Raw genomic sequence first — 24252 nt, forward strand, 5'->3', positions numbered from 1 at the left:
ATATAGTTGGGTTTAATATAGTTAGATTTTTCCACAAAATCATGAGGCCCTGTCATGTTCAAGTGTTGCTGAGAAACTGGACAGCCCTCCTATTCTTATCCCTGGTCCCCTCCAGAGGAGGATCATTACCTCCAGGCATGCAGAGGTACCATCAGTGGTCAATTCATTCAACATATATGATTTAACAAGCAGGGTGACCATTTGCCTGGGACTTTTCTGGTTTTAGCACTGAAATCCCTTAATTCCAGGAAACCCCTCAGTCCCAGGCAAACCAGGACAACTGGTCACCCGATCATCTTTCACGTTCTGATAGAGCCTGAAGAGACCCTAGAAATCACAGTGATTCCTTTTAAAATGCTGGTTAAAACCGAGGCCTCTTTATCAATTTATTTTCCTTCTGATTCACACATTCCCTGGATCGGAGGAGATAATTAAGTACTATGATTGAAGATGTAATCATCAGCATTAAAGAATAAAATTAAACAAAAAGTACTGCTGTGTGCCAAAAAAAAATTTATAATCCAGATTGGGATTTGAAAATTAGATAGATAGTCAAAGACATAAAGTGAATCACAAATCATTATCCTCTATCTGGATACTGTTTAGTACCTCAAAGAGACCACTTCTAAAATGGTATCATTTCAGGAAGTTTAAAGCATGAAATACAATGAACATACTATCATTCTATCTAGTTATACAGTTTTTCTTCTGGAAAATGTTCACAATAATGTAAAGGCTTAGAAGACCAGCCTGGAAGCCAACAGATGACGGTTCTGGTCCTGGTTCAGTCACTAACAGACAACTGACTGCAGACAAGTCATTCAGCCTCCCCAGGTCCAAGCATTTTCACATCTAAAAATGCAAGTGTAGATAAGAACTTCTTATGGAACAGCTAACAGAGGAGAAATATTAGACATCAGGAGACTCATGTTGCAGTCTTCACACTACATTTACAACCATGCAGCCTTGGACAAGTGAGCTAGCCTCTGAGTTTTCTCATATATAAAATGGAAAGTCATTAATAGCCTACATAGCAGGGTTCTTGTGAAGACCAAATGATAATGCAAGAAGCAAGGACAAATGTCACATTCTACTGTCATGTAGTATCCCTTAGATCCTATGGTAGCATCTAACATGGGTCACAGTTTAGTGCAAGTGTTGTTAAACTTTTATATGTGGGCCAAGTCTGGCCCATCACCTGTGTGTGTGTGTGTGTGTGTGTGTGTGTGTGTGTGTGTGTGTGTGTGTGTGTGTGTGTGTGTGTGTGTGTGTGTGTGTGTGTGTGTGTGTGTGTGTGGTGTATTTATACATATATATAGACAGAGAGACAGAGAGAGAAAAGAGAGAGTCAGAGAGTCAGTCATCATAACCAGCCATGCTCATTCATTTACATTTATACGCTGTGATAGCTTTCATGATACAACAGCAGAGTTGAATAGTTGTGTTGCCACAGAAACTGTATGGCCCACCCAATCTAAAATATTTAGCCTCTAGCCCCTTACAAAAATACTTTGCTAACCCTGATCTAGCAGAAAGGTTTCAAGATTGGTGTTCCAAGGTCCAGGATTCTCCTAGGTCCTCTGTCACTGTATGATATCGCACAAATGATTTACTCTCTTGTTCTCTGGTTCTCATACTCTTAAAAAGAGGGGAATACAAATCCAGCCCCTTTTTTCCTCATAGAAATGTTGTTAAGTTAGATAAGAAAAAAAAGCATTGATGTATTTTTTTGTCTGAAGGAAAGATGATTTAAATTCAAAGTATTAGTCATTGGGTGGATGCTGTTAGATGATTCGGGAATGACGAATGGTGTGTTATTCCTCTGTGATATTAGTTCCTTCATGTACCTCAGTGGGGGATTACTTAGGTCAGTGATAGCATACAGACCCCTGCATTGTGGTACCACATCAAAAGCTACAGTAATGCATCAGAACCTAATTTAATCACAGTATCCAGTCAAGAGAGAGAGTTTTAATTGCTTCTTTATCCCTTTATCCTCTGAAGACTATCATTAAACATTTACAAGACATGAACTTCAGATCATGCCATCATCTCTGCTGGGGTCACCTAGAGCTGGCCATTTTAATCCAGGACCAAGAGAGAGGGGCCTTCAGGCCCACGATGAAGGACTACTCCCAAGACAGAAGAGCAGTGGTGGTGGTAACACATGGGCCGGTTTGCAGAGCAAATACCAAAGATATTTGTCTACGTTAAAACTTTAATTCGTATTTGATTCTTGGACACGTGACTGATACCCAGGCTGTTTAAGCACATACACAAGTGAGTAACAGACCTTTGCCTAACACATGTAAATATTAGAACCTCCTCTTTCCCAAGAACTCCCTCAAAGCCCCAGGGAGGATCTCCCTAAAGGAGCAGCTCTTAATATGTCTCAAAGCAGCCAGCTAAGGAGGCCAAGCCTAGTCTTTGAAAGTAACATTGGCTCAGGTGCAGCCCATTACAAACCCTACATACAAAACTCTGGATTTATGGCATAGATAAATTAGTGGGCAATCATTTGCTCTATAAAAGGAGTCTTCACTTTACAAGCAGATTCACTGCCATGTTCCTCTAACTGATCTATTGCCAGTAGTGCATTTCTAATAAAATCTCATTGTTAGAAATGCAGCCCACATATGCTTTTTCATTGCTAACCTAAATGGAAATGTGAAGAGCAGCGTGCATTTATGGTCCCCTTAGATCTTAATGTGGCTTTTGTCAAGGTCCTTTGTTCTCATGCTAGGAGCTTGATGTTACTTGTTACTTATGATTGGCTAGGAGAAATGGAGGTCCATGATTCTTTTTTTTTTTTTTTTTTTGCGGTACGCGGGCCTCTCACTGTTGTGGCCTCTCCCGTTGCGGAGCACAGGCTCCGGACGCACAGGCTCAGCGGCCATGGCTTACGGACCCAGCCGCTCCGCAGCATGTGGGATCTTCCCGGACCGGGGCACGAACCCGTGTCCCCTGCATCGGCAGGCGGACTCTCAACCACTGCGCCACTAGGGAAGCCCCATGATTCTTTAGTATAACAACAGTGAAACAATATCATGTGGTTTTATTGACTAACTTAATCTGATTATCTGCATGAGATTCCAAAACAGTGAAGGAATCTTTACTTTTTTCACAGGAATAAGCTACCTGGTCTTTTGAAGACAAGTCATTATAATGTTAGCAACAGAGTAATATTAAGCATTATCATATGCCGAGCAGTATTCTAACTCACTGAAGCTCAAACAAACCCAGAAGCTAGGTTATTACCATTCCTATATTATAGATGAGAAAATTAAGGCACAGAGAAGTAAAATACCCTTCCCCATGTCACAAGCTAATACATGCAGTCAGGATTCAAACTCAGTGAGGCTGGCTTTATAATCTGTGCTATTAACACTGTGCTATATTGACAAGTAAAGCAACTGTCAGAGGCTGAAATGTAGGAGCATATGACATATTTTCTACCTTCAAGAAGCTAATAAGTATATCTGCTTCCAGCCTTAAGAGAGAAACCTGGACTTGCCCTTGCCATAAAAAAAAAAAAAAGACTAGAAAACCAGACAAAACATGTCAGACAACTAATTCATCCATTGGACAACAGGAAGGTGAGGACTGTGATCCCTGGGGTAAAGAAAACAAAAGAAGACCCCTGTGATTGCCCCAGTTTTCTGCCTAAAGGCATATTTGGGGTCATGGAGCAGGGAGGGAAAATCCAAGCACAACACAGTAGTCTCACTAAGTTACAGGGATGGAGAGTAGAGTTCAGGAAGCCTGAGGCAGCTGTGTTTTGTAGGACGGAGTACCAGAGCAAGGAGCTACATAGAAAAAGAACTCCAGAAGTCTGCATAAGGGTCTCCTTGAGTCTTTGCTGCATAGTAAGCTGAGCATGTGTAGGGTAAAATTCCGCAAGTATCAGCACGGAACAGCCACCAGGGAGCTGGAGACTGGACAATTCCCAGAGACCTCAGGGCTGGGAAATTTTTGAATTTTGATCAGCCAAAATGGATCAAACTTGCTGAATATGTGGTACATTCAACAGAACAAAGAATAAACGAAACAAATGCAAAACAAATAACAAGATGGTAGACTAAAACGCAAAGCATATCAGTAATTACATTAACATAAATGGACTAAACCCTCTGATTAAAAGATAGGGATGGTCAAACTGACCAAAAAAAATTAGACTTAATTATATGCTATTTGCAAGAAGCACACTTTAAATAGAAAGACACAAGTAGGTTAGAAGTAAGTGGGTGGATAAAAGATATACAGCAAATTCTGAACATGTGAAGCCCATAATAACTGTACTATCCATAAAAGTAAGTATCAAAATAAAGAATATTATTATAGAGAAAAAGGGACATTTTATAAAGATAAAATAGTCTATTCATCAATAAGGCATGTAAATCTTAAATGTGAATGCTCTCAATAACAGAGCTTCAAAAATACATAAAGAAAAAAACGACAGAACTGGGCTTCCCTGGTGGCGCAGTGGTTGAGAGTCCGCCTGCCGATGCAGGGGACGCGGGTTTGTGCCCCGGTCCGGGAGGATCCCACGTGCCGCGGAGCGGCTGGGCCCGTGAGCCGTGGCCGCTGAGCCTGCGCGTCCAGAGCCTGTGCTCCACAATGGGAGAGGCCCCAACAGTGAGAGGCCCGCGTATCGCAAAACAAAAAAAAAAAAAAAAAAGAAGGAACACGAAGGAACTTTTAGCAGCAATGGGAATGTTCTACAACCTGATTGCTGTGGTAGTCACGCAGGTGTGTACATTTGTCAAAACTTGAAGAATGTGCACTTAAAATGGGTATATTTTATGGTATGCAAGAAGGTAATCATTTGTTGTGTAAGCAATATTAGCACTGACTATTATCTAACTCTTTCCCAAGATTATACAGTACTTTGAATTCCTTTAGTTCATCTGACAAGTAGGAGATTAGCACGGGTTATCTTGGTCTGATCGAACATCACAACTGGAATTGACCTTTACATCCCCTGAGCTTTTACAGAACTTTGGATCTCATGTTTTAGCTCTTGGTGTGCATTTCTTAGCTCCCCTAGTTGGCCTCATAAAGGGCAGGAGCTTGGTACAGCTATAACAGTTCTTTACTTAAAACTTTCCCCACAGCTCATTTTGTGAACGTAGTTAATGTTGAATGAACGTATTACTGGAGAGCAATTGGGATGGGCTACTTAGGAAAGTCCCGAGTTTCCTGTCAATAGAGGTGTTTAAGAGAAGACTAAACAACTGTATATTAGAAATGTTGTAAAGTGATTCAAACATCGGATGATGTTTGGACTAGAGAAGTTCTTTCCCAGCTCTGATTTATGTAAAAAGAAAGCTTCCAAGGGGATGCAGTGTTTCTCCATAGAGAAAAGAGATTCTAAAAAGTAAGAGGGACAGAGGCCATCCTGACAATCCCCTGACCACAGATAGAGTGGGGTTTGCCCTAAACCAACAGAGTGGGATTCAACGCCTGTTACCAAGAATGTGAGGCTGAATTATAAGCAAGGGAAGGATATAATTTTGGAAATGTACAAACCAGATATTCTGTTATGAAATCTAATAGGAGTTTCAAAATACACGGGTTCGTGTGAGAAGTTCCATGGAAAGAAAAGATGGTGGTGATGTGGGCATGAATCACCTGAGGATGGCTCATTCATAGACTTGCCCTTTCACTCCACTCTGTGAGGGCAAGACTACCCACTCCTGAGGACCTTCATCCTTAAGATGAAGGAATGAATTCAGCACAAGGTCTGCACATCCTCTCATCAGACTCCTTTGCTTATCATTGTCATTATAACCTTTAAGTCTAAGTTTACTCATCTGTCAAATGAGAATAATAATAATTAGAGAACCATCATGAGGATTTGATAAGATCATGCATGTTTAGTTAAGGCCATGACACATAGAAAGTACTTAGTAAATCCTGGCTATGAAAATGGCCATCATTAAACAATATGTCATTGTACATTGCCAGTTATCCAGAGACAGTAAGTAGGAGTACCATCTCCAGTCTCTGTACCACGCCCAGAGCGAAACAGCCTGTGCCGCCTTCTAACACGCTCATGAACAGTCTTTACTGCATTAAAATCAGAAACTTGGGGAGAATGAGTCTTTCTCCTTTTTAAGTTTTATCTGTAGAGTCCCGAGAAGTTTTGGATGTAATACTTTATTTTCCAGTCAACCTCATTTCTACGGAGGTGTATTCTACTAGATTGAAAGTTCTATGAAATTCCGTGAGAGCAGACGTCTGTAAGTTACACGCATCATTGTTTGCCCAGGGCCTAGCAAGGTACTTGGCATTTAGTAGGAGCTCAGTAGATATCAGATGAATGAATATGATCTCCTTTCCAAAAACCTTATATACAAGTCACGTTTGACAGAACCCCTAAGTGGCTGCCTTGCCGTGCAGCAGTGAAGCAAGGTTCGTACATTGAAAGTGTAACTGTGATCCTACTGAGTAGTCATTTAACCTCTTTACAGCAACTGGGAGATTGTTTCTCAGCTGTATGAAATTAACAAGGAACTAATTCATGCTTCATGTTCCCTGTTCTTCATAATGAGGTCTTCTTACTAGTTTAATTAGTTAGTAGAGGACAGCATTCTCTTCTTTCCACCTTTTGTCAAGAATTCTAAAGACTTTAAGAAAAATGACTCAGGAGGTGAAACAGCAGGACTCCTGGTATTACTTATAAACTCTGCACTCGAAACTATTTCAGGGTCTGTAGCAGCGAATCTCAAGCACCGTTTACCTTGCCCCACGATGCCGGAGTTTGAGTATAAATGATGGAGCAGCTAATGACATGTTGGCCCACAAAGTAGCATTAGCTTCCTTTATCATCATCAGCCTTTTTTTAAAAAAAAAAAACCACAGAAATGTATACATTGCAGTTTATCTCACCACAGAAGCATTTAATCAAATGTACTGTAATTATATTTTGAGCGGCTACTGAGAATATTCACTGTTTCTTCATTATAAGGATTGTCCTAAGAATTACATTAATGAGGGGGAACCATAATAGCATTGGGAATTTAGCTGCGTTTAAATGTTAAATTTACATCTCAGCCTTGTAGATTCCCTATTAATTGGTAGCTATGGGCCAGGATCTTTTCATGAGCATTGGCATTTAATGGATATTCCTTGAATTGGTGTTTTACTTTAAGTGAAATGTGCGTTTGCATTAAGAGCATATTCATTTCCCAGTCTCCTTCTTATACATTTGTTTCCTTTGTTTTGGAATCCACAAAGCTTTGCATGTTTAGCTCACTTTTTTCCCTCCCTGCATAACGACTTTCAGAAGGTTAAATTTTAAAAGGTTTTGTGTGTAAAAAAAAAAAAATTGCATCCCTTTAGCAGATAGTCAATTAATGGGGCTGCATTTAGCTGCCAAATGGGAACCTGCCAGGTGACCAAGAAAGAAAGAGGTTATTTGCATAAATAAAATGAAAGCATATTAGAATAACTGAGCCAACATCCACCAAATTTTTCACCAGTGTCAACCTCGAACTTTACCTGCTTCATTTTCAGGATTATGGTTTGAAGCCAGGACTATTCACGTTTCTATTTTCCTTGTAGTTCTTTCCTCAGAAGTGGAGGAAAGTTGACTAATACTTCGCAGCTTTAGCCAAATAGTTTGTGATCTTCCTGTAACCCACTGACTTACACAGAAGCATGGACATACTTATTTTGGATAAATCCATGCTATCTGACACATAAACAAACAATAAAGAATTGAAAGGAGTCGAGAGGCACTCAGTCCCAGATCAATTTTCTTCAATGTCCTGAGCGGCCATAGCATTTTTCTGGCCATGATTACATGTTATTCATTAGGATTACCTTTTATTATATTTTTAATGCTATATCTTTTCAGATGGGTTTTTTTTTTTGTAGCAGGTGTACTTTCTTCTGTATGTTTCCTATCTTCTGTGATACAACTTCCTGTGACCTTCACGCTGTCATATCCAGAAATGAAGAAGCCTATCTTGGTGCAGACTCTCGGTCCATCTAGCCCATAATTCTACTGCTGACAATGGCCCCCAAGGCCATTTTGTGGAGGACTTGGCTGCCCACCTTGACATGATCCCTAAGATTTTAGGTGCACAGTCTAAAATAATCCCATTTCTCTTTGTAACCTAGTATGGCTTAATCAGCTGTGAATTTAGCTAGATCCCTTTAAAAGGACAAGTTTAGCCTGTCCTACCTACTGGGGAGTGGGTGGGGGGCAGGATGGAGGGAGGGTAATGGAGATCCACAGTGTAACTGGAAGGGCCATTACAGGTTCTCAAGACTGATTTCAGTTCCAAATAGTGATACCGATCCTCAGGTGGACTGTCTTCTAGAGAAATACCCGCTGCTTCTGTTCTTTGTCTCATAGCCAGTTAATTCTCTATCCACAGCAAAACATTCCCTTCCATCCAATAGCAACTCAACCTTTTTGATTGTCAGTATGGTTTTATCAGTGTTTCTTTGAATGGGTAAAATACCCCCCTTCTCCTTGCTTACAACTTTTTTAAACCTTTTTAAAGACTGTAAACATTGTGAAAACAAGCCAACTCTTCCTTTTATAAAAAAAACTATGATCTTTTTTTCCCTATAGACTATGAGCTTAAGTGCTTAATAATAAACCTCTTAAAATAAATTTTATAAATCCATCAGCTTGGCCATGTGGCAGTGAGAATCACTATTCAGAGGTTCATAGAGTCTCCCTTGCAACCTCTCTCATGGATGAACATCTTCCTATCGACCAGTTGGCCGCCAATACCATAGTCATTTGCAGTGGCTCTCTCCAGCTCCACCATGATCCCCAGGCATTCCTGCCATGCACCTGCCAACCAGCCTTCCAGAATTATCATAATTCAGTAGAGGAAGTAGGTCTAGAACAGCATGTCCATGTAGTACTTCCAACTTGTCTCATTCCTTTGTGTCTGCTTGCCAACAGAATGGGAGGTGGCAAACAGACACAAAGGTTTCTATCTATCAATACTAACATCCGCCTTCCACTCACAGTGACTTTGTAACCTTTATGTATCTGTAGCCAGAAATCAAAATCTGTCCATTTGAACACAATTATGGAAAACCATGTTGCTTTTAAGGCTTTCATTATAAAGTTCACCCTGGAAACAATCTTTAGAGTCTTTCCAAGTCTGAAGACCCATATGCATTGAATGTTCTCACAGTGTGCTCTGTCAGAGATAGTTTTTACTGATGTTTTCTTAGGAGCATCGTTCCCCAGGTATGGAGAGAACTGCTGAAAGGCCTTTACAAGGAGTCAGGCTGGCTCAGGTAGGTGGGAGCGTTATTGACAACAGGCCATGAAAGAAGAGTGGGCAATAATTTCTGTATGGACAAAGGGAGAATTATAAATTGGGACTGACATATAAACATGAGTAAGATTCAAAAATTCCCCCTCAGAAGAAGTGTCAATATTAGTTTGAGTTACAAAACAAGGTAGAAGGAGAGAGTGGTATAGATGTTTCTTTATAGCTACATATGGAAGCTATGACACATGCACACACATAAAATTATAAACTCAAAGATAAGGAACCAATCATATATGAATGTGACTGTACTTTTAAGGTGTATAGGTGGGTGGTATTAAATTATAATTTTCTGAAAGGCAAAATCATGACTCTCATGTGGAAGGTGTGAGGCAGGTCGGGGAGAAATTAGGGTATTAAGGGGTGGGTACATGTTGAAGACAAGTCCAATTTTATATACACACAGATGTGCATATATATGTTTTTATAGAGAGACATATATACATTCATTTATATTAATGTGTGTGTGTGTATAAAATTTGTTTTTATTTTCCCCCCAATCCTCCTCATAATTGGGGACCATCCACTACCCTAAAGGGAGAAGGCAGAAGACCAGCCCTTATGTTGGTGACCAGTTTGCTCAGTGCTGTTAGGGTAATCATGGGTAAAATCATGGATGGGGACTGTGAGTCGCTGAACTTTTGAGAAGCAACATGAATGTGATTATTCATTTAAGGTTGTAGATGGGTGGTATTAAATTATAGTTTTCTAAAAGCTGAAATCATGATTCTCATGCAAATGAAAAAAGGAACACATGTCAAAGATTTTATTCAATTCATTCATTTATATGGGAATCAGTAAGATATTCACACCAAAGAGCATTTGAGAAACTGAGTTTATGTAATTTAATAAGTATTAACCTAAGATTGCTAGGTTAGATTAAAACTGCTTAACTGGTTAATGTCTTAGAGGCCAATAAACTGTAACCTTTGGAAACAACTGTTCTATGGGACAGAAATAATTTTCATCTAGAAAAAATGAAATAGACTAAATATCTATGAGTTAACATATAACGTCACCAAGTCTGGGACCTTTAATCAGTAGTAAGCAGTGAGTCAAACAAAGTACGTTGTCCTAGAGAATCTTTGCATGGACTTTGCCCTGAATGACATTGATAGGATGTGCTGCCTTATTTTCAAGTTGTGGATAATTTCCATAACGGTGAAAAGTAGAGGAACATATTGAATAGTACATAATAGAGTGTTTAGCTCTCAGCTTATATGTGAAATATCCCATGTTTTTGGTAACAAGACTCTTCTTATCATTCCCCAAGGCAGCAGCTGAGAGAAGAATCCCCAGAAAATAGGATTTACTTAGCAAAATTGCTGTAGAGAGGGAGAATGAAGCCAGTATTTAGCTCTGCTTTTGCCCCATTAGATATTTAACAGTTCATTCATTTATCCATACAGTGATTCAACAAACATTTATTGAGCATCTACTGCCTGCCAGGCTTTGGGGAGTAGAGTGAAAAAAAGACAAAGTCCCTTCTAGTGGGAAAGACAAGCAGCAAATAATGAAATCATTACAAGAATAATATAGTTTTAGGTGGTAGAAGAGTGCTATGAAAGGTAGGGGCGGGGAAGAAGCAGGGTAAGAGGATAACAAATGATTAGAGGGGAGGGGTGGGTTTTAGATGGGATGGTTGCAAGCTCTTAGGAGGATTGGCAGGCCCTGCAGTGTGTGGCCCAGCAAGAGCAGGGGGCTTGGTGTCAGGAGAGGCTCTGCTATCCATCTTCTGATAGGTAGTCCCAGGCTGCCTGAGCCCACTGTCTGAATATGATTACATCTTCACTCTAGTTCATGGCCCAGGATACCTCCAGTTTGAGTTTCCATCTTCTTGTCATGAAGCAAAGTAAGGAGGGGAGACCAGAGCTGCGAGTGGAGCAAACAACACACACAGTTCGCCACTGGGGAAAAAGCTGTTACAGATGTCCTGCTTTAAGGCAGGGAGAGAAGGCTCAGCAGACTGGTTAGGAGCATTGTTTTCAGATCAGACACAGCTGGCCTTGAATCCTACCTCTACTGCTTTGGCTGTGTGACTTTAGTTACTCAAATCCATTTTCCATCTGTTAATGACGCATAATGATCACTCCCTCATGGGGTCACTTGGAAAATTAAATGAAATCATCTCCAAAAAGCCCTAGGCACACAGGAGGCCATCAACAAATAGTATTTTTCCTGTTATTCCCACATTTTGAGAGTCTGTAGTACCATCTTCCTATAGCAGTCATTAATTAGTCTTATTACAGGTGTACGGTTCTTCAACTTTATGGAAAGATGAATCATTATCACAGAGTTTAGGTACATGTGAACTGGAGGTCCTCCAGGTGTGTTGGTGTTGACCCATGTTCTGTGGTCAAAATTATCCAGCCAACAATGCAAGTTTTCCAAAGAGATGGAAGGTGCGAGGCCTTAGTGGGACACCTGAAACTTTTCAGCACAAGCTTGGAAATTCTTGGGTGAGAATTTAGAAACTAAAATTATAATACTTTTCATGGAGCTTTGATCTGGGATGTTTTTCCATTTCCTGTCTGTCCTTTCCTTTCCTTTGTTTTACTGTTCTTTCCTTTCCCTCTTATAAGTTGCTTTTCTTCTGGAGAGCTATGGGTTAGGAAGCTGTTAATTAGCTGCGTCTCACTCTAATTTTCAATGAGATTTAATATAGTAGGGATAAAACTGCCCCTTTTGAAAAGAGAGATTAAATGTCGGCAAATTCCTTGAATTGATTTTCTAATTGTTTTGGTAATAATTTTTTTCATTTGATAACGTTGCTGAAAGAAATAATAATTTTAATTAAACTTTAAATGTAATTTTTTATTTTATATATCCTAGGGAGACTAAGTTTTCTTGTAGGGACTAAGTTAAGACCATAACCTTCTTCTCTAACCTCATAATTATTATGATCAGGAAATGTCTGTAATACATTACATTGTAATTAAATTGCATACCCCAGACTGTGCAAGATGTGTTTATAAAGGACAAATGGATTTTCCACAGCTGCTTGCCTGTGAGTGCATCCTTCGTGAAACATTGCGGGCAGCCAATGTATGCACGGAAATAACAGACTTGAATTTAAATTTTCAAAGCTTTCAAATGTCTTTCAAAATCTTCTCATAACATGAATTGCTTAATTTGTGTACATGAAAACCCACTGATTACATATGAATGAGAGTCAACCTACAATAAGAAGGGGCTATGAGAATCTTTGTGTATTTATCCACCCATCTCTTCAGGAATTAGCAGGTATTCATTTAATCTTGTTCTGATATCCTGCACAGGCTGCACAGATATCCGTCATTACAGGGATCGTTCTGTGAAGATTGGAATCTTCTGTGAACAGTACAGGGCAGGTCACGTATTTCTTACGATATTCATTGGACCATCTTCACCCAGTCACACAGCTGGAAAATATTTTGTGAGATGAATGTTTACAAAAGAAAAAAAAAAGGATTCAGAGAGGAGAGAGAAGAAGGGGGAAGAGAAGGATGAGAAGGAAAAATAATCCAAACATGGGTCAAGGTGGGGTCACATAGAATAGACCTCATGGTCCAACTGTTCCATCTTTAAGAATAATCATCAGAACTTTGATTGATTAAATAAGTATTTTAAATCCTTCGAGTTGTATTGAAATGATCATGCTGTTGTGGATATACTGGGTTAACCTTGTGGATACGTAATATCTTATAGTAAAGTATTAGCTGAGTGCTTACTCATCCTCACCAGCATCTTGAACTCGGGTGTCATTAGCCCTCACTCATTCACGAGGAAACTGAGGCTGAGTGGCCTTACGTGATTCTCCCAAATTCACCCAGATATTAAGCAGAGGAGTTTGAATTGGAACCCGGTCCTATCTGACTCTAACCCCTATGTTCTCTCAGCTGTATCTCCCCGTCTAGGCCAAATTTCTCCTTGACTGACAAGCTCAAGGATACGTCTTCACATCCTCAAATTCCAAACCTCCCTTAGAACTAATTTCCTAAAGGTGAACTGTCCTAATCATGCTGTAATTTGTTTCCAAGGGGTGAATATTAGCCTTCAGAGCGGGCTCCTCCCTACCAGCTTTCACCTTCTAAAATTCATTTCATTTGATTCCCTACCTGTCAGAAGATACTGTGCAATTTATCCCTAAGGACAGTTAACATTTCCTCCGCCGCCCCCCACCTTGTGATGTCAGGCGCTCTCAGAAATTGCAATGCAGGCTCTCCCTCAGTGCTGGTCTTTTCGATTCAGTGGCTGTCACTGACAAAATGTCTCCTTGGAACTGCAGAGACAAAGCTGTAAGGCTGCCAGCAGGCCTGCTCTCCCATCTCCTGTGGCTATCAGTGTTCTCACTGGTGGTACCAGATCTTCTGGAGTTGTTTCAGTTTTGTCTGTTGCTCATGGGAACTTAGATGATCGCTGAGGAAATGCTTTCCTTAAGTCACTAGTTTTAAAGGGAGGCAGCCAAATTCCCAGCCATCTGGCAGTCAGTTTCTTTCAGTCTGAGACAGGGAATTTCAGAGGCCTTGAAGAGGGCATGCACAAATATTTCTTGCTTCTATTTTTTCAATACGGAATTTGGAGTCTTGTCTGTCAGCCATCATGCTGCGTCTTTAGGAAACTCTAAATGGGAGGAAACCAGCCCCTAGCAAGCTGCACTTTGTCTCTTGGAATTAAATGTCCTTTTCTGTTTCTTGAAATCCACAGTTCTGATTCATCTTCTATCTGCCCTCAGTGACTTCCGTTCTTTGAACTCCTTGACTTTGTCCTTAACTTGTGGATGAATTTGACATCCAGCTGATGCTCTCTGGGATCCAGAGAGCACATCCTGCTCACCGGCTGCCACTAGTTCTAAAATGTCATGGTTTCTGTTAAAATGCTTCTAGCTCCTACCAAAGTAAACACACAGATTTGTCTCTCTCGGGTTGTGCTGTGAGTTCATGGCGTAAAGTGTCTTCTGGTTTAAAAATGGACCACTGGGCTTTTCACTGGAAGTTTGGTTATCTTTGTACACATGCTTTCCAGAGAACTTCAGAGGCTGGGTTATCATCATCTGGCCCTGGTCTTTGTCACCTGTCCCCCAAACTGTACTTCCTTCCTAGCCGTCTCCTCACCACCACGATTGTTTACAGAATTCTACCTCCACATTTTTCTGGAATGTCTCCCTAAGGTGCAGCTCCCGTCTCCCCACCTTCATGCCCATTGGCCCCCAAAGCCTTCCCATTTATGAACTGTGTTCAGTCTGTTTTCAGCCTTATTTAGGAACGTTCCAAGATGACGTTAGTTGCCAACTTTCTCTGCCTGTAATTAACCCAAGTTACCCACACATAATGCTCACACGTTCTATTCACCTGGAATATCCGTGTCCCCACCTCGGTCTGTTGACAGCCTAAGTACTTGTGCTAGATATTCTCTTGTACCACTCCTTATCAATCCTCACCTTTCTCTACCCTATACTGTGCCGTTGGAGGCTAACGGTTATGGACTGCCCTCTGGCTTATGAGTGGGTTTGGCCAAGGGAGGCCTGTAGGATATGAGAGGCACAAGGAGGGGACTGATTCCCTGGCTTCAAACAACCACAGCTCCTCTGGTGACCCTCTCCAACAGATACAACTGCAGCTACAGCTGCTTTCTTCTCTGCTTTTTTAGGCCTAGGGGTGGAAATGGCCTCCCTTGCTTCTCCTTTAGCATCCCTTATTGGTTTTATTTAACCCTGACCACTCTTTGTAAATAATCCTTTCATTAAATTTTCCAAGTTATCTTCTTGGAGTGTCCCATCTGTTTCCTACAAGGGCTCTGACTGATACAGCACCCCCAAGGCCCAGTTCACTTATACACTTCTCTGATTTCATTCATTCATTCAACAAATTCACATTCCTCGTCTGTTTGTTTGGTGTTACGTTATAAGCATTGGTGACAAGAGTGGAGAACAAAACAGTGGCCTTGCCTTCAGGGAAATTACAATATAGTGGGGAAAACAAATGTGAAACAAGCAGTTATAACAAAGAATGGTGAAGATTACGATAGGAGAAGTATGGAGAGCACGCAACAAGGGGACCTAGTCTAGGGGTCAGAGAAGGTCATTCAACTACATAAGGTATCCACTATTTTTTGTCCTTTGCCCATAGCACTTAGTGCATTCTGATTGTGTTATTATTATTTGTGGACACATTTTCTCTGCCTCTACTGCAGAATAAGCTTTTGAGAGCAGAGACTGTCTTTTTCACCTTTATGTCTTAGCCCACTGCCTAGAATGTTGTAGGAACTCAAGTATTTGTCCACTTGAATCGGACTGAACTTTCTGAACACTTATGAACCTCAGCTCCAGCCCACCCACTGAAGGTTGTACATTATTAGGCTGGATAATGGTGCGATCCCACCCTTTCAGAGCTATCGGAACAACAGAAAACATGTTTTACTAGTTGAAAAAGAAAAATCACTGAAGAAGAAGAGCCTCCTCAACACAGGTGAAGGGTTTGGTAGATGTTATCAACCTAATACACCCTGACAATGCCTGCTGACAGGCATTGGAGTCATTAATTGTCAGGGTTGAGAGTTGAGCTTTCTTTTATATGTTTGTTTTGCATCACTGGCTTGTGTTGTGTTTGATAGCAACATAGCTGAACTCAGTGTGAAATATGAATGAATGGAGGGAAATCCATGTCCTACTCCAGAGCAAGGAGTCTGGGGAGATAAGTAGGTACAAAGTTTTTAAAACTTTGTTTTAAAAAAGCTTTTAAAACTTGGGTCAGCGTAGAGAAAATCTGGACAGCATCCTGAGGCAACAGAGGGCTCAGGAACAAAGAGCAGGAAGTAGAGGATTGGGAGAAGAGAACTCTGGCAATGTGGTAGGCCAGAAGTTCTCAGACACCTAGCTCCCCCTGCCAAAAATAATTGTTCGATAAAACAATAACTCTTTCTATAATACATGGCTTAGTAAGGCAAAGTAAGGGAATTCCTCTGGGGTGAAAAATGATGAAGTGAGAATTTGTAAGAGGTAAGAAAACTCCAGAGCCTTTGTCTAAGGGTATCTGCCAATCCCTGTTCTCCTAGAGCATGGGTTTTAATGAGGCGTGAATGTGTCTGGGACAGGAGACAAAACCTGGAGCCCCAGTGTCCTTGTATAAGGTATTGATTAACTTTAAATAAACATGTAAGTCATATGAACATCTGAGGTCTCCACTGAGAGAACTGAAAGAAAGTGTGTAACTTCCAAATGAGTAGAGTTGGGGTGGGGGAAGGAATGATAGGAGGAAGAAAAAAAATCTACACAAAGGAGAGCAAGAAAGAAAAGGAAAAAAAGCAAACTTAGAAAACAAATGGACAAATAGAAAGTAAAAACTAAGATGAAATAAATGAGTCCAATTTAACAATAATCACGAGCTACACAAATGAATTATAATCTCCAGTTAAAAATCAAAGATTGTTAGACTAGATTTTAAGAATTCAACTTTAAACTATCCGTAAGAGAAACCCCTATAAATATAAGGACAGAGGCAGATTGCAAGTAAATTGATGGGAAAAGACATACGAAGAATGAGGTTAAAAAAAGGAGATAGAGCTATACTAAATATTACATAAAACTAGACTTCAAGACAAAAAGCACTACTGCAAATGGCGAGGATGACTACATATTAATAAAGATGTTCAAGCTGGGACAAAGTGAGAGAGTAGCATTGACATATATACACTACCAAATGCAAAATAGTTAGTGGGAAGCAGCTGCATAGCTCAAGGAGATCAGCTCTGTGCCTTGCAACCACCTAGAGGGGTGGTACAGGGAGGGTGGGAGGGAGACGCAAGAGGGTGGGGATATGGGGATATATGTATACATATAGCTGATTTTCTCTGTTATACAGCAGAAACTAACACAACATTGTAAAGCAGTTATACTCCAATGAAGACGTTAAAATAAATAAAGATGTTCAATTTACCAGGAAGATGTAATTCTAAGTTTATGTGCTCCTAAAAGAATAACTTTGAAATATATAAAAAAGAAATTGCTGGAACTACAAGAAAAATAAACACATCCCAAATCACAGGTCATTTTCACACATCTCTCTCAAAATTGATAAACCAAATAGACAATAAATCAGTAAGGAGTTAACAGATTTGAAGAATACAATTAACAAGCTTGTTTAATGCACAGACACAATACACTGAAAGCACATTCTTTTCAACACATGTAACATTTATAAAATGGATCATCCAATAGGCCATGGAGAAAATCTCAGCAAAACTCAAAGAATTTGTATCATATAGCCCACATTCTCTAACAGTTAAATTGGAAGTCAAAAATGAAAAAATAACTAAGGAAACCCCATACCTTTGAAAATTAAAAAACACATTCTAACTCATGTGTTAAAGAAGAAAATCAAAGTAGGACTTACTAAATATTTTAGAACTAAGTGATCATGAAAATACTCATCAGAACTGGTGGGATATAGAGAGCTAAAGCAGTAATAGGGGAAAGATTGTAGTCTTACTGCTTATGTCAGTGACAAGGAAAGTGTAGTCTTACTGCTTATGTCAGTGACAAGGAAAGATTGTAGTCTTACTGCTTATGTCAGTGACAAGGAAGTAATAAACTGAGCATTCAAGTCAAGAAGTTAAAAAAACAAAAGTGAATCAACCTAAGAATAAGGAGGGAAATAATAAATGAGTAAAAATCAATGAAAGAAAACTGCTATACATTAGAGAATGTCCCCCCAAAACAAGATTGTCTCTCTTTTTATTGAAAGAGTAACACAGCTGACAAACTGCTGGCAAGATTGATGAACAAAAAAGAGAGAAGACTCTAATAACCAGTATCAGGAATGAAAAAGCGTACTCCCTATAGGTGCTGCAGACATAAACAAAGATAAAAACAGGATATTACTGACAACTTTATGCTGATTATTGAATATTTGGAAAAACTCACACATTCCTAGAAAAGTGTAATTTCCAAAGTTAAATCAAGAAGAAACATAAAACCTGAATAACCCAATAACCAGGATAGGAATTGAATCATTAGTTAAAATTCTTACCATAAAGAAAGTATCAGGCCTAGATGGTTTTGTAAGGAGTTCTACAAAATGACCAGGAAATAAATCATTCTAATCTTACACAAACTATTCCAGAGTATAGAAAAAGAAGGATCACTTGCCCATTTTATGAATCAGATATATATCCTTGATACTAAAAATGGAAAGCCACAAACAGAAAATGCAAATTTTTTTAAATGTATAATTTACAGTTGCAACAAAAAGTATAAGCCATGGAGGAAAGAAAACTAACAAAAGGCATGCCAAACTGTATTACAAAACTTCAAAGATATTACAGAAGACTTAATAAATAGAAACATATCAACACACCATTTTCATGGATAAAAACACAGTATCCTAATATAAAGATGCTAGTTCTCCCCAAATTGATACGTAGATTAACACAATTCCCATCAAAATCCAAAAATATTTTTCGTACAATTTAAAAATGATCCTAAACTTTATCTGAAAGAGCAAACAGTCAAGAATAGTAAGATATTCCTGAAGGGGAAGAAAGAGAAAGTGAGGGAACTTGCCCTGCCAGATAACAACAATTAGAATGCAATGGTAGTTAAGATACTGTGATATTGCTTTGGGAATAGACAAACAGACCACTGGAACAGAATTAGAAAGCCCCCAAACAAAGCAACAAGGAAATCTGATATATGCCAAAATTGATACTGCAGACCAGCGGGGAAAGAGGATTTATTAGCCAAATTTTGCTGAAACAACTAAAAATAAAAAAAGCCTACCCTACACCAAAATGGATTCCAATTCTAAATGAATGAAGAACTTAAAAATGAAAAGCAAAACTTTAAAAGTTTTAGAATAAGACCCCAGAGACTATTTTTGTGATATAAGAGTAGGGAGGATTTCTTAAACAAGATATAAAAAATAAAAATCATAAAGGAAAGGATTCATAAATTCAACTATATTAAAAGTAAGAACATCTATTCATCTAAATGCATGATAAACAGAGTGAAAAGAGCCACAAACTGGGAAGTGATTTATATAAACCAACGACCAACAAAAGATTAGTATCTAAAATATATCAAGAACGCCTACAAATCAATAAGAAAAGACAAACAAATCAATTCAAAAATGGGCAAGGGGGGCTTCCCTGGTGGCGCAGTGGTTGAGAGTCCGCCTGCCGATGGAGGGGACATGGGTTCGTGCCCCGGTCTGGGAAGATCCCACGTGCCGCGGAGCAGCTAGGCCCGTGAGCCATGGCCGCTGAGCCTGCGCGTCCGGAGCCTGTGTTCCGCAGCGGGAGAGGCCACAACAGTGAGAGGCCTGCGTACCGCAAAAAAAAAAAAAAAAAAAAAAAGGGCAAGGGGCATGAACAGGCATTTTCCAAAAGAGAAAACATAAATGACAAAAAATGCATATGTGAAAACATGCTCAGTCTCATTAATAATTTAAAAAATTAGGGCTTCCCTGGTGGTGCAGTAGTTGAGAATCTGCCTGCCAATGCAGGGGACATGGGTTCGAGGTCTGGTCTGGGAAGATCCCACATGCCGCGGAGCAACTGGGCCTGTGAGCCATGGCCACTGAGCCTGCGCGTCTGGAGCCTGTGCTCCGCAACAAAAGAGGCCGCTATAGTGAGAGGCCCGCGCACTGCGATGAAGAGTGGCCCCTGCTCGCCGCAACTAGAGAAAGCCCTCGCACAGAAACGAAGACCCAACACAGCCAAAAATAAATAAATTAATTAAAAAAAAAATTAAAACCTTATGAGGTAATATTTCACACCTAGCAGATTAGCAAAACTTAGCCTGACAACACCAAGTGCTAGAGAGCATGTGAAGCAAGAGAAAGACTCATATACTGACAGTGGGAGGATAAACTGAAAAGGAAAGCATTTTGGACCTGCATGATGAAATTAAACACACATGTGGCTCTATTGCCCGGCAATTTCACTCCTACATTTAGACCCTAGAGAGTGTTGATTATATTTATTTGGTAGAACTATAAAGAAATACAATGAGTGGTTAATACGCAAGCAGAACAGGATAGTGGGCACCTCCCTCCTCTGGAGGGAGGAAAGGATCCATGGGGTGGGGTGGGGTGGGGTGGGGTGGGGTGGGGTGGGGTGGGGTGGGTGGGAGGGAGCTCATAAGATGGGCTTCAAAGGTACTGGTGATATTCTTGCATTGAATCATGGACATACGTGAACTCTTATCTTGTCACCGTTTATAATATACATTATGTTCTCTACAATCTTATGTATGTATGGTACTATATTTCATAATAAAATGGTAAGTAAATAAATAAATTAGTTCCAGAGGCTAAAGAACTGCAGTTGGAACCCACAGAATGGGCCAGGTAGGTTCTAAAGGATGACTGGGAGGTGTAAAGATACCTCGAGGCTCTGATCCACGGCTGAAACTACAGAAAAGCTTCACTAGAGTGACAAGAAAGCTCTTAAGTGGGGCGGAGACTCCTGCTGGTGCCCTTGGAGGTTGCTGGGAAATTTTATTGGAAGTAAATGAATGAGAAGAAAAATTTGAGCAAAGGAGTACTGACTTTCTTTTGTATCCAGGGAGGTAAAAAATGTGCACTCTGCTAATACCAAAAAATACTGTCTCTTTATAAATAAAGAGGGTATTGTATCACTTGCTTTTCAAATAAAGTTTACTCTCCTTTGGGTAGCAGGAAGTCCAGAAGAAGGCAGTGTAGAGCTTATTCAATGGGCTTGCAATATTTTCTAAATCCAGGCTCCTTCTGTCTTTCCACTCTGCCATTTTTAGTGTGTGGGCTTTTTGCCCCCTGCAGTTCCAAACTTCTCATCTAATTCAGCATGAGGGCATTTTACTGACTCTTGTCAGCCAAGTAAAGGCTTTCCTAGAACTCACCCACCACCTGCCACTTCATATCCTAGTAGTCAGAACAGTGTCACATGGCCATTTCTTGCTGCAAGAGAGGCTGGGAACATCATTATTTTGCCATCGCAGCCTGTATAATAGGATCAGGGAAGGGGGCAGTGGTTTCTGAGCCGCTATTCAGCAATGCCTGTCAAAATACTTCACTAAGAATTCTTCCTCTTTTTTCCCCAGGAGCCAGTCTACTTGATGACCTATATAAATATTTCTCCTTCCATCACTCCCATGGAGACACCATGACTGTCATGGATCCAAAGCAGATGAATGTTGCTGCTGCTGTTTGGGCTGTTGTCTCTTATGTCATTGCAGACATGGAAGAAATGCTGCCCAGGTCTTAGCAAGAGCAAGAGAGAAGGCACTTTTGTCCTTTCTGGCCAGGAATCCTGGGTCTGCAGCTTCAAGGAGCCCCACTTCACCTAACAATTTTATGTGATCATTTACAAAGCACAACATTTTTTCATACTTTCTGATATCATGTTTCTTGATACTTTCCAAATTCTCTGTTCCTAGTGTAAGGAATAAGCCCCATCCCCACAAAGAATCAGCCAATGGTAGGGATCACAGTGAGGGAATTTCTTTACACCACATATTAAAAATACTGTTTCTACTTTGAAAGTAAATACTGGATAAAGCTTTGGAAGACCTCTGGCTTTTATGCATGTATTTATGAACATTAATTACAGTGACCAATATTTTGTTAAGTTATTCATTGAAGGAGTAGAGGAGTACACAATTGTAGTACAGTCTTAATTGAATGTATGGAGGCATCTGGCTTTCTAATTTGTACATTTTTATATTATTAGAATTTTTTAATGAGGTTAAAATTTTTTTAATTCACAGAAAGAAGTCACCATTTGGAGAAAAAAATCAAGTATGTAAAATCCAGTTGCCTTATTAAAGATCTGTCACCAAACAAATGATAATACTATTTTACATTTATGTTTTATATATTTCACATAATATATCTATGAAGTTGGGGCTTATTCACATTTTGCTGATAACAGGTTTGAGGCTCAGAGAAGCTAAATCATATTCACAGAGCAAAACACTGATCCCCTTCTACTCTGGGAATAATCTCTACTATTCTTCCACACACAATGTCCAGTATTCCATTTAAAAAATTACAAGACACACCCAAAAATGCAAGAAAAACTCATTGTCAAGAGTTAAAGCAATTAAGAAAACCAGACAATAGAGATAACTCAGATGTTGGAATATCAGAGAGGAACTTTAACATAACTGTGATTAATAGGTTACATTCTAGTGGGAAAATGGGTCTACATACATGAACAGGAGAATTTCAACAGAAACATGAAAACTATAAAATGGAATCAAATGCAAATACTAAAATAAAAAATACAACATCAGAGATGGAGAATTTCCTTGCTGGGCTCATCAGCAGACTGGATAAAACTGAGGAAAGAATCAACAAACTTGAAAACAGATCAATAAAAATTATCCAAACTAAAACACTGAGAAAGAAAAGTGAAGGAAAACAAACACCAGAATGGATCATTAGACTGTGATCTAATATATATGAGGCCTAACATACATGTAACTGAATTCTTAGAAGGAGAAGACAAAGTATCAGTTTTATTAATGGTGATGATTAAAAAGGTCTTTCATATCTGGCAAGGTTGCCGACTGGTACACTGACTGACACTTACACTGAAAACTAAAGATGTTGGATAACATCTGAGAAACACTTTCTTAAATATATGAATTAACTGATTAAAAGGTAAAGAATATTAGACAAAAAATTAAGTGGAGGCATGAACCAAGATGATATATAGCACATTAAACCAGCTTTTCTTTTTGAGAAAATATGCAGGATGTGGTGAACTTAAATTTCTATTTTCACGGCTTTTAGTGGCTCAGGGGACTATAGACAAATCCCATATTAGGGACATTAGAGAACCCCAATGAAATTGGAACCCCAAAGGATTATAGCTCAATACAATGGTGAACTAAAAATAACTCTGAGGACCATAAGGAAAATTACTGTTATTAAGTAACTGCTGAATGGAGGGTCCAGAGAAATTCCCACAGATAAAGTTACACAGTCAAGAAAATAAAACACAAAAACAGGAATCAGAACATTCTGAGCAACAGCAGTCCAAAAAAGAAAACATCAGAATTAATTCACAATATCCTCTGATATTGCAATTTTTAAATCAAGAATTTTCTAATCTATGCCTATTATGTTTTGAGGAAGTAAAAGAAGGGATTGAAAATAGAATAGAGAGTAAAGGACTACAAAAAGTGACAAAGCATATTGTTTTTTAAAAAAATAGAACTTCTAGAAATGTAAATGGAATTTGAAAATTATAGGACCAGCTTAACTGCAGATAAGAGAATTCATGAACTAAAAAAAATAGTGAAGAAATTAATGAGAATTTAGCACAAAAAGAAAAAGATATGGAAAAAATGAATGAGGTTAAAAAATATGAAAGATAGAGTTATATGCCCTAATATATGTTTAATCAGGGTTCCAGAAAAGAAGAAATAAGACAGAATTATCTGAATAAATAATAAATGAAAATTTTCCAGAAATAATGAAATATACCAATCCACAGAATCAAGAAACCCAATGAATCCCAAACAGAATAAACGAGAGGAAATCTCGTTATAGAGAAACTACAGACCACAAAAGACGTAGAAAAAGAGTCATGTAAAATCCCAAATCCATTTATGATAAAACTAAAGAGGGCATCCTTAACCTGATGAAAACCTCCTACCCCCAAAAAAGTTTAAAATATCACAATTACAATGAAATACCAAAAACTTTTCCTTTAAGATAAGGAATAAGACACTGGAGCTACCTCTAGTCAATGGTACCTTAGATGTCCTGGCCACTACAGAAAGGCAGGGGGGACAAAGTCTAAGCAATGGAAATGAAGAAAGAAAACTTTTTATTTGTAGCTAAATATGATCGCCTATGTAGAAAATTCAAAAGAACCTACCAAAAAATCAAAATTAAAAACAAAGTTTAGGAGGTTTGGAGAGAAAAATCAACAAATATAATGAAAAGCATTTCTATACATATACTTAGAAAATGCAACC

At 39.2% G+C, this 24252-nt stretch overlaps 1 protein-coding gene across 1 annotated transcript in view; it reads left to right on the top strand.

Annotated features, from left to right (window-relative positions):
• Window positions 1-22106, top strand: part of CPQ (carboxypeptidase Q) — a 462202-nt gene extending 440096 nt beyond the window's left edge. Inside the window, exon 8 of the mRNA XM_060128241.1 lies at window positions 21364-22106. Coding sequence (XP_059984224.1) covers window positions 21364-21527 — 164 coding nt within the window. The 3' untranslated portion in view covers window positions 21528-22106. The remainder of the gene's footprint in view (window positions 1-21363) is intronic.
• Window positions 22107-24252: the final 2146 nt, after the last annotated feature.

Source organism: Lagenorhynchus albirostris, chromosome 17 (assembly GCF_949774975.1).
Source record: "Lagenorhynchus albirostris chromosome 17, mLagAlb1.1, whole genome shotgun sequence".
Classification (NCBI taxonomy): domain Eukaryota; kingdom Metazoa; phylum Chordata; class Mammalia; order Artiodactyla; family Delphinidae; genus Lagenorhynchus; species Lagenorhynchus albirostris.